The 12,045-nt window shown below is 34.7% G+C and overlaps 1 protein-coding gene across 3 annotated transcripts in view; it reads right to left on the bottom strand.

Annotated features, from left to right (window-relative positions):
• The window catches only part of LOC149798346 (centrosomal protein of 135 kDa-like), a 105,527-nt gene that overhangs the window by 47,040 nt on the left and 46,442 nt on the right, over positions 1–12,045 (bottom strand). For all 3 annotated transcript variants that reach the window (XM_089963490.1, XM_089963493.1, XM_089963492.1), the window contains 3 exons: positions 7,535–7,750; positions 5,164–5,229; positions 948–1,098 (listed from right to left, as the gene is read on the bottom strand). In XM_089963490.1, coding sequence (XP_089819616.1) covers positions 948–1,098; positions 5,164–5,229; positions 7,535–7,750 — 433 coding nt within the window. The remainder of the gene's footprint in view (positions 1–947; positions 1,099–5,163; positions 5,230–7,534; positions 7,751–12,045) is intronic.

The raw sequence follows: 12,045 nt of genomic DNA, 5'->3' as shown, positions 1-12,045 counted from the left end.
CTGGGTATAGAATGATTGGTTGGTTGCTCCATTTTCATAAACACGATTGTACAATTTGGGTATTGAATGATTGGTTGGTTCCTCCATTTTCATAAACGCAATTGTAGAATTTGGGTATTGAATGATTGGTTGGTGCATCTATACCAGACTGAAAAAATGCACCTTGTTTTTCTAGGTGTTAATTTCGAAAAAGTAAACCAATTTTTTTTGCAGGAATTATGTCTATTTTGTGCAATCCTACAAGGACATGTCCTGGCTGAAACACATAAAAGAGCCAAAAATGTATATGGTTGAGTTACTTTTATTGAGATGTGTGTGTGTGTGTATATATATATATATATATATATATATATATATACATACATATATAAATATATATATATACCAAAATTTCAGGACCGAAACCCATGCTGATAAAGGTGAAATGTCAGTGATCTGGAAAGGCAAGCACCTTAAACCACTCATCCCCATCCATACTGAGACCGCAACACATGAAAAATTGAAAGTAACTTACTCAAGCATGCAAACTGCATCAAACTGATCTAATGTTGGGTATGGTTGGGTTACATTTGCTGAGATGGACCATATACCATTTTCCATGAAAGTAGATGAAATGGAGTCGAAAATATTGGAGGTGTAAGAAACAAACAGCTGAAAACACAAAAGTCCCTAAAGCAAGAACAAAATGATCTTCTTTTGGCAAAGTAGAGTTATATATCAATTTTAATGAAGGCAAGTGATCTGAGATCTGAGATATTGGTGGGTGGAGAACACTAAGAAGGGAATAAATGAACAACTGAACAAACTGGGATACTAATGCACAAACAAAATGCTCTATTCCACTGCAATTGTACGTGCAAGGGGATAACAAATCTTATGCTATGACCTTAAGCCTATGATGTTATCATATGCCATCATGTATTAAATATAAAGAAAAGTTATTATACCATTGGCCATGAGTTTGTTAGCACGATGACTGAGTCTCTTTTTATCCTCAGTGACTCGGTCACAAAGTTCCTCAAGCCGTATGAAGTCAGCCTGCTTGGATTGTAACTGAACTTTCTGCTCAGCAATTTCTTTTCCCAAACGCTGATTTTCCTGGAAATGAAGAGAATACTACAATTACCTTAAAATCTCTAAAACTGCATGTAATTGATAAATACTGACTACTTACAATAACAGTGCTTCTTGTGCTGAGTATTTTATAAATACCTTTTTAGGATTGATCTTGCATCAAATTTTATTGGTCTGATGAGGTTAAAATTGACTTTCTGTCCCTGCTTAGAAAAGGCCATCAATGTTAAAGGTATACTTTTTAACTGTAAAGGGGTAGCCTCATAAGTAGGTGCACAGCTATTGGTATTTATATCTACCCTACCAAAAATAATACTATATTTTATTTCAAACTTACTTCGCTTTATTGCAATAGAAAATCTGCAAATTCATCGTCTTGTTTATTACAATCCTGTTGCAGCCTTGGTTATGCATCACTAAACAACCTTCCTTGACCTTTTAACTGATAAAACTGGATAAAAAATATGGTCTCCAAAGTGGTAACATGCCCAGACAATCAGATGGAATATCAATTAAATCGTTTGTATTGATCTTGCTTATTAGTGAACTCATCTTCATGGTATAAGCAAACACTGCACGTCTGATAGAAACTGGAGAAGAAATATGGCCTCCAAAGTGGTAACATGCCCAGACAATCAGATGCAATATCAATTGATTCATTTGTATTGATATTGCTTATTACTGAACTCATCTGAGATCTTCATGGTATAAGCATACACTGCACGTCTGATAGAAACCGGAGAAGAAATATGGCCTCCAGAGTAATAAAAAGGTCAACCTATTAGGTGCAGGATCACCTCAAAAATATGTATGGATCTCACTCATTATAGAATTTGTCTTAGATATTGTTGATATGAACTCATACTCATAGTTTGGACATAATCGGATCAGAAGTATGTATTCCAGAGTTTTAGCAAGCAACTGCTAATGACCAGATGCATGACAGAGGCAGGGCCATACCATAAACTCAGGTGAGCTTAAACCCCATCCTCTCCTCATCGAATTCACCCTGTGTCTTTGACCTTTGACACTTGGAGCCATCATCCATTAGGATACACCAAGTATGTGAGTGAATCTGGTTAAAAATCTAAAGTTTATCCATAGATACATTATAAGTTTTTCCCCACCAAAATTATAAGAGATTGACCAGTGTGACCTTGACATTTTGACCTCCACACAAGTGGTAGTATTTATGGTATACATTTTTAATTTGCCTGATGTCATTTCATCCATGACAATAACAGACAGTACTGCCAAATTCATTAACTTAAACCAGTGACCACCCACCTAAAACTCAAATATGTGTTCTCTATGATCTTGACCTTCTAGCCCCTTGACATTCAATCTCTCCAGGGATTTTGCTTCCTAGCTGGGGTGGAATGATAAACCTCTGCCACATATCAATATGATTCACAATACACAGCTTAAGATACGATAAATTATTGACACAAATATCAACTTGATAGTCTTTTCATCTTTATAAGGTTTGCCAGTGGTAGGATGGTGCCTTTTAAAATGTTTACATATTAGTTTTATTTTCAGTTTGCAAATTACAGACATTGACTTATCATCTGTTCGACTGACATTCTCATACTTGATAAGAATTAGAGAAAAAAATCTTCCAAAAAGACTACCTGTTAGTTATCAGTGACTTTAATTCAACGTTTTAGACCATTTCAGGCTGCTCCATCTGATCAGATGCAGGACTCATCTTTGTCACTATACACTACACCACTTTTTTTGCACTGCATTAACACTTTTAAAAAATCTTATTACCAATTTCATCTCTTCACTTCAAGTTGGAAGGCATTATTGTGTTATCATTAAAACAAAAGAAATGTTGTGTAATTTCCTCTTCAAAGAAAAATCTCCCCTTAAATAGGTTTGAAAGTGGGAATGGAGATAACTAACAACCAAAGACTTCACAATGTACTTCCTGTATTTGCATGCTGGTGGTTTGGGGTATGATTTCGTCCATTCATAAAACATTACAGTTACTGCAGACAGACTTGTCAACAATATGTGACTGCACACATATCAATCAATTTAGACATTTACTGATATTTCTCACATATCCTGAATAAGTCAGATGAAAAGGCCTGTTGAAGATGTGAACAGCATGTTCCATAATATCAAAAACACATTTTTCTGGAGGTAGTTTTGTCTTTTGACTCAGGCTTTGACTGATTTATCATCTGAATAGAAGCTTGAATCACATGACCAAAACAACCAAATATTTAAAACGAATAAAAGTCATATCTGAGTGGTGGATCTGATGGAACAACTTAATACCTACCAATCTAGCCTGGTGATCCAAAATGTCAACATGTATTATAGGGTATTGTGATTTCATGTTGATTTACAAATTGTTAGACAATTGATTTAAGGACTGAATACACAAGTATGCTGTACTGATCACCTAAAGCCCATTTACAACTGACTATAACTCAGGAACAGCAAGAAATGCCATCAATGTCCAGAAAGGTCAATATGTACACTCAAGTGCTACAGATAAACCTGTATGCAATACTGGAAATGTTTTATGAATTGCTGAGATCATACCCCAAACTGCATACATACCAATACAGATATGTGAACTGATTTATCAGATTAACTCCATCCATCTTGATGCAACTGTGGGTAAAGTCTGATGATGTCCTTTGATGAAAACACAAAATTCTGCCCTTTAACAAAAATGTAACCAAACATTGGCTGGATATTGTCACAGCTATGCTATGTCTTGGCTTTTGTGAGGCAAGGCAAAAATAGTGGCTTATCACACATTTTAAAATTATACCAAAGACTGCATGTTTCTGGTAACAACCTACTTATTACAGTAAGCAAGAAGTCTTCTGTAAGTTACAGAAAAATCAATTTCCGCACTATATTTCATGCTTGAAAACAGTGTGCAAACCCACAGGACCTGTAACCTGAAAATGCTACTGGTCCTGTTGATAACCAATAGGTCCTACATTTCATCATACAATAATTCAAAATGAAGTAAATGCATACAGACATTAACATCAGACATTATTAAGGTTATTTAGATCATGTAACAGGGAAACTGAGGAAAACTTTACATCATATGTCAAAATGATTACATTTTAAATTCAGCACACCATGGCCACTATTTACTGACCAGGACAATGATGCTCACTGTCCAGCTGATACAGGTCTATACACAACTCATCTAGAAGTCGGGCATCATAATCACTTGTTACCATTCATGACCACTCTAATCATGAATATGATTCAGGATTCTTATCCACTGCCTTGTCATCAATAACAGTAACAAAACTAGACCCAGCCTCCAAAATGAAGCTCTGGCATCCAAAGTACAGCTGCCCATGAAATTCGATCTGCAGAAAAATGTGTTTCAGCAGTGTACTGCTTGGATTGGTTCAAATACATCCATGTCAGCAGAATAAAGCTGAATTTTTGACAGCATTGTCGAAGTCTTAGCATGGATCTTGGTTCTATACACCAAGTGAATTCTGTAACTTAGCTATTTTTGAAAAGATCTTTTTCTTTTTTGATAATGTTTTGTCCATTTTGAATAGTTTTTCTTCCCTCTTCATTGGCTGTGTCTCATGCTTTAGACTTTGAGGCATCCAATTACACCCACATGTTGATGTTATTATCAGAAGTAGCATACATCAGACATTACACAGATGCTGAAGAGTTTTTAACAGGAGATACAAGCCTCTATTGAACACAGACTATATGTGGGTTATTTATCTTCCCAGCTCAACCAGATCAGTGGTGCACATCACAAAAAATTCACTATTATTTATTTTTCACTTGGTTTTTATAATTCGTTTTTAATATCACAAATTATCTGATTTGTAAATTAAATTTACATGATATAATAAAAATCAAATTGGCAGATGGACTGGATACTCATTTTATGCCCAAGACTATTGCAAAATTAGCTGGCATCAGACTGGTAGGCTGATGGCAATTCTGCATGCTATTTAAAAATCACCCACAATATGTTGGGCAATAAATTTAAGCAAGATAATCAAGAATGGTTATTAAATCATGTGAAAACTTTCTCTATAAAAAAGTAACTAGAAGTTATTTACTTACTGCTTTGAGTTGCGCTATTGTCATATCCAGATCTTCCAATTCATACCTGGACTTCTCCAGTTCATTCTAAAAAAAAAACAATACATATCTCTTACTCCAATTTACTATTGAAAAGTGAACAGTGAAACTTAGTGATACATACAAGGTAAAATTGCTTGCCATTTGGCAACATCGTCTTCTATCAATGCAAATGTGTTACAGCTAAATGGCCCTTTGCTTTGGCATGGGTATATATTCACAGTTCCCTTGTATTTTTAGTAAATTGCAAAAACATGCTTTAGGGGTTTCAACAGAAGCCAATCACCACCTACAACTCCAAAAAAAGTTCAATTTACAAGTTTTATACTGTATTCCACTTGAGATGATTCATCCAATCAAGATTAGAATCCTCTTCTATCTGATACATATCACTCTATACTCTAGATGGCATGTGCTCTTTAAAATTCTGCATGGTCGTAAGAGGTTTCCAAAACAAACAATATACATCAGAAAGAACCTTTCACACCCAATAGATCATGATCTGGAGTGGTGACCATGTACTAATAACGAAGTAAGGAATGTTCATGTTTGACTTTTGGCTAAATAAAAATTTGAAAGTGGCTTATAACAAATCATCACTAAGTTCCATAAATTATGTATTATGGAGTAAATGGCATGAAACAGAAATGTAATAAGACATGCTGACTGATGCAATATATGAACATATATATGACAATCAACATATCAAACATTTTTGCTTACCATTCGACCTAAATACAAATGATAAAACCACATGATGAACATAAAATTCAACATCATTACAACAATTATAGGTGGCATGTATTAATCATTTTACTGAAAGCAAGTCTACTTTTGTACAATTCTTTTAGAAACAAATCTTTATTATAAGTTATAATTTCCCAAATTTTCTGCACATATACAGTATCATAAATTGTACCTATGACATCTTTTGTTTAGGGCTTGGCCTGCATCACAATACATCATCATCTAAAGTTGATTATTTTTATCGTTCATTTCACTTTTTTTATTTTATTTTTCAAATCAAAATTTTCCTTATTTTTTGTAACTTTCATTTTCGCATGATTCTTTTTTGAAACTTTGTTTTATATACCTTTTTGTCAGGTAAGTAATTAGGAACTTTTCAAAGAATTATAAAAATACTGCATTGGTTCAATATCAATGAACCTTATGATTCTGATATGAAACTTTTTTTTCCCAAATAATTAAAATGGAACCTTTAAGATGATCAGGAAAAAAAATCACCAATATATTAATTATCAATATGAATTTTATATAAAAATATAAAATACAAAACTTATTTTCAAACAAATTTCACAATTTCCCATCAAGCAAAGACAGCCTAACTTTATGTGATATACTAAACCAGGGTCACTGCCTTGAGGACCACAAGTGGTTGATTTTGTCCCCCCACCCCCACAATTACTTTTGCAATTCTTCCTACTACTTCATTTCTTATTAAAACCCTGATGCTTTACCTTCTGTGTCCGATGGACTAGTACTATCAATCTGGATTGAGCAAAGCAATCTGGCTGCCACTACTAGCACTGTATCTAAGAAGTACTCAGTGCACAAACTCTGACAGCTTACAATAAATAAACTGGGTAGCAATACATTTAAATACAGATGTCTTTTAAATACAAACACTTTTACAAATATATGAATTATAACAAAGGCAACAATTACTCAAGATGACATTCTTTTTTTAAATACAGTATAGGGACTAAAACACTTCCTTTTAACCTCTCTGAAAGCATGCTTCTAAGCTATATAGCATGTTTCAATATCTACCTAAAGTACAATGCATTTGTACAGTCCAATGCCACATCATAGGGACAAAGTGTGCACTCTTCCTAACAATTCTAGTCAAAACTGTGCAATGAAGCAGACAAATTGTGCCTCATGTAGTGATAGTTCAGAAGAAACAGCCAATTTGCATACATGCAGACTCTACAATTATTGTTAACATGAGCACTTGTCTGGAGTTGTCATCAATCATGTTTTAAGTACTCTGCTCTCTCTCTAAGCATACTCAGATGATGTTGTGATTTCACATTTGACAGAAGCAGCAATTGCTACACTAACATCAAATGAAAATAAGTACTGTATCTTGTGACCTGACTTTTTTTGGATAAAATCAGCTTCATTTGACATGCTACATCCAAACAGTTCTTAGGTGTTAAGCTAAAACTTCTATTATTTTTAACGCTGCAGGAGTCTGTTAAGCCATCTGTGGACTTGAAAGACCACAAATTATGTTATTCATAGTAATAATTAATGTATCATCAAAATGATTATCAACTCAGGAAACCTAAACTTTTAATTCCTTACTAATACATTATGCCAAAAATACCTTAGCCTCAAACATTTCCCTATCTGCTGTCTTCACTACAATCTCCTTGTCAGTCTCCAGTCTTTTGGCAAGCCGATCAACATCCTGAAGCTGAAGTTCCAACTCTGTGCTCCGCTTCTTGAATTTCACCATCTCAGATTCCAAATCACTTCGGCTTACTAGGGACTCACGCAACTTTTTCTCCATCTCCCTGTTCTTTTGCTGCAGGAAGTCAATCTGAAGAAAAAAAATTGCTTAATTGTTGATTGTTCATTAGGTGGACTAATTAATGAATTAATGATAATATATAAATACAGATCTCCCTCGTTATAATGCAGCAGATGGATTTTATAACCTCTGAATGCATAAATTACCAAATCACATTGTAGTCGGTGTGTGTGTTGTGATTTGTAGTCAGAACTATGATATGTATGGAATCATGATATAATGAGAACAGTGCAATATATCAAACCACAGTATAGTGGGAATGATACAATTTAAAAAAAATACTGGTGTTTTGAAAGATGAATGAACATATAATACTACCTTCACATTTTTTTCAACCCATCTTCCTTTAAATTGGTATGATTTTGGTCACAGGATCCATAGTAGTACCAGATTCTATCTGTAATTTCATTGTAATGAAGGGCATGATAATATAGAAGAGTTATACATAACAAAAACTGCACAATTTATGAATAATGATACCGTATTTAGCTTTTCATACCATCACTTTTGTGCATACAACACCAATCATTTAAAATTGTAATTATCTCTGAGTTTGGTACAGAAAACTATTTTCTGAATAAAATTGTATACCTTTGAAAATATATACATCTTTTCACCTATACGTATCTGTACAAGTACAACACAAATAAAAAGTTTGAAAACAATCATACAACATTTATTGTTTTTCAAATGCCCAATAAGCACTAAGTGAACCAATGCTAATTCCTTTCAGTTTTTTTATATCTCCCTACAGTTTCTTGTCCTACTAAATCTGAACTGATGCTACTCAAACATATTCACTGCTCCATCTCTTAGGCCCCTCCATCAATGGAAGCAGTTACCCTTTTTTTTTACCAGTCTGTCACGGAGGAAAGTTGCTCCTTATCCTGATCTGATTGGCTCTTGGTTACTGGAAATAACCTGACACAGTGATGGTGAAGCTTAACACCTGACAGATTTCCTGTCACTGTTAAATTGATTATAAAGGGTTGTTATTTTGCATGCTATTCCCCATAACATGAAAATGATTAACAGGTGTTTTGTTATTTACACCTTGGCTGAAATAGCAAATTAAATAATTTTCTCCTACTCATCGAATCACAGACCATGAATTTATACATGCCACTCATCAGATCAACCAGTTTTTAACCCTCAATTTGCATCGGTAATAAATTATCACTACAACACTATCTCTACATATATGGGATTACATAAAAGTTCCAATATTCTGTGTTTTCTTTCACAGCCAATATACAGGAAAAAAAAGCCGTGAAAACTCTTCTCCACTCTCAAAATTCATTAATGCAGGGATTAAATGAGTCATATAACTGTGGTGAGTGTACCATTGAAGGAATCATATTGCAACATACCTTGCAGTTTCACTGGTGTTGATTAATTTTTCCAAGAGGCATGCATAATTTTCGTCTTTCTCAAAGTAGAACATAACCAAGGTTCCATGGAACTCTAGGTATTGTTTGCAACAGAGCTATAATATAAGAGTTTTCAAAGACTTCAATACTTAATCTTAACACTGATGATGAAATAGATGATGATGCAGCAACTGGTAAAGTGATACGCTTGCCTTCAAGATCTATCCTGGGATACATAATTGTGACATTCATAACACTGTGTCAAAATATCAACAAAATGCATGAAATTATGCATCATTTTTGCCATCCATGACTTGCTCACTTAGTTAAATGCTCCTATGTTTAGAAAATGACACCCTTTCCCTCCAAATCCATTGGTAGTTCCCCCTTCCCTATTTTCAGTCCTAGAATAGACACTGGTGTCTTCCCATCAATTATCACAAGCAAGACAACAAGGGTCTAGTCTAAAGTTCAGGGTTTTTGACAGTTGACATTAGTATTGGCAATCAGATCAAATTTGACAATCAGAAAAAATTTCATAATTAATCACAAGCTAAATGATCAATATCTATCAATGACTAATTTATCCACATGATGTCCACCCAAAACCAGGTCTCTTTTTTCTTCAAATAGTCTGAATTCCAAAATAAAGGGAACAGTGCAGAATTGAATTTCAGAAAAAACCTAATCACAGAAATCGTAACTGACTGTTTGGTCATTTCACTTACAGTCACTTTTATTCAATTAAATATTTCGAAGATTAATAGTTAACAGTTTTTTGGTCCACCATGTGAATGTTCAATTTGAGATGGAAATTGTTCCCTTCCAAGGATTAGATCAAGAAATACTTATAATGCAGACTCAAACAAAATGATCCAATACATTTAAACCACAAAACATACACAGTATAAAAGCATGTGCAAGTTAACTCTGCTTAAATGGTATGTCAAATTTCCCGTTCAGCAATAGTGAAGCAGTAATGACATGCTTAGACTCAATGATCTGATAAATTTAACCACACTAAGTATTTTCCTTATTTAGCACAAACAAGCAGTAATCTTTTCTATTCCATCAAAAACTAATCCATTCTATCATTGATGAACCTTATCAACTTCATGGGAACAGGCCCCTCCATACCAAGAGAAAGAGAATCATCCAATTATCAGACTCTGTAAAGAAGCAAAATGTGTGAATGCCTGATGTTAAAACTTATTTAGACCAAATGCTGTGTTTCATGTCACATGTGTCCTCAGTGAGCATAAACTGTTTTAGTCTGTCCAGTGCAGGGAGTGCACATAAAATGTTAATATGAGGCAAGAATAGAAAGTAATACTTACAGCATGGCGCAATGGGAAAATGCCATGTGTCTTCTGGCAGAATATTTAATTTCTGTTGGGACAGTTTCAATAAAGTTTCATTTATCAAAATGCACATTAAAAAACCCATTTGCTTATAAAACTACATAAAAAGAAATGAGTACCTGCACATAGGAATAAAAGTTATATTTTAAACCAATGGAATCCATGCTGACAAAACGGCAAGGAAAAGAAATGAAACCAATTTTCTAGTAAAACTGGTTTCTTTGATAATACTTACCCAATCATAATATCTTAGAAGACCTATTACTACCTTGCAAATCCAACCCTACCAAGCTAACCCTTTCAGCTAAGAAAGCTAAAAGTTACCTCTCATCACAGGAAGCAGTTTGAGTGATCTCCCCTTTATAGATGGAATGGTAAAAGATCCTGTGAATACTTCAGTTACTAATGGAGCAGAAGGCACACTCTCTAGAAGGATGCAACTGTGGGTAGGTTGGGAGGGTGTATGTGTATTATGATTGAGTAAGTATTATATCAAAGAAACCTTTTAGTTACTTGAAATAGTTTTTTTCTTCAAATATGTTACCTGATCATAATACCTTAGGAACATAGGTAAGAGGTGCATGGTTTAAATATCCTTTGACAAGAGAGTCCCTTTCTGCTAAGGTATGTAAGGCAGCTTCTACAAACATAACCTGGCAGGAGCACTGACTCCATATGCTGAGTCACAGCGTTTATGAAAGTGAAATATTTATTTCCATAAATCCAATGGAAGTAATCAAGATACATCTTTTAAAAGATGCCAAACATTCTGGAGATTGTAGCCCATTTCACTGCTGTGATTTTGCCCACCATGTTTAGCTGAGCTCTTTGGGATGGAAGATCTCTGATGAAGAAGATCGAGAAAAGTTTACTCTAACCACCATCTCCTGACTTGTATAATGTCACATAGGGAACAGTTTTGCTTGAATGCGTTGCTTGTTGCAACTGCCCTAACTTCATGAGGTAAAATGTGTAACAAGCTCATAATCCACTGTATCCATGATGAAATTGCTTGCACTGATAAGTCATCCTTTCATCTTTCAGAATAACAGAAAGGGTCTCAACTGTGTTTAACCAGGTACCAATTCAGAGCTCTCAACTGGTCCTGTAGATAACCTTTAAATGAAGGGTCCTGAATAGCAAGAGGTTTCACCACAAAAGACATATTTCCCATGAGCAGAAGTCTGTTCTTGGCAATGAAAGCAGGGGCCCTCATGAGTGACACTGGCCCATCCCACTGGCAATGAAAGCAGGGGCCCTCATGAGTGACACTGGCCCTGCCCATCGGAACTGTAAGTAGTTCAGGTTTCTGACAAAGCATGTATTTTGTTGATTCTGCCTGCTGTTACAAGAGTGAGCAGAAAGCAGATGTTACATAAAAGGTGAACAAATGAAGCTCTTGAAAGTGGTTTAAATAGTGTCTGATTCAGCCATGACAGATTCCACTTTGGGTATACAGTCAAAGCTTTTGAATGTGTGAGACTGACAAACAGACCTTTGTTTTGTGATATCCTCTCTTCCATCATGATGCAGCATGTCAGAGATTGTGGATCTGTAGATTTTTATTGTGACT

This window comes from Sinohyriopsis cumingii, chromosome 6, assembly GCF_028554795.1.
Source record: "Sinohyriopsis cumingii isolate HCF-2022 chromosome 6, ASM2855479v2, whole genome shotgun sequence".
NCBI lineage: Eukaryota > Metazoa > Mollusca > Bivalvia > Unionida > Unionidae > Sinohyriopsis > Sinohyriopsis cumingii.
This window is presented reverse-complemented; position numbering and strand designations above follow the sequence as displayed.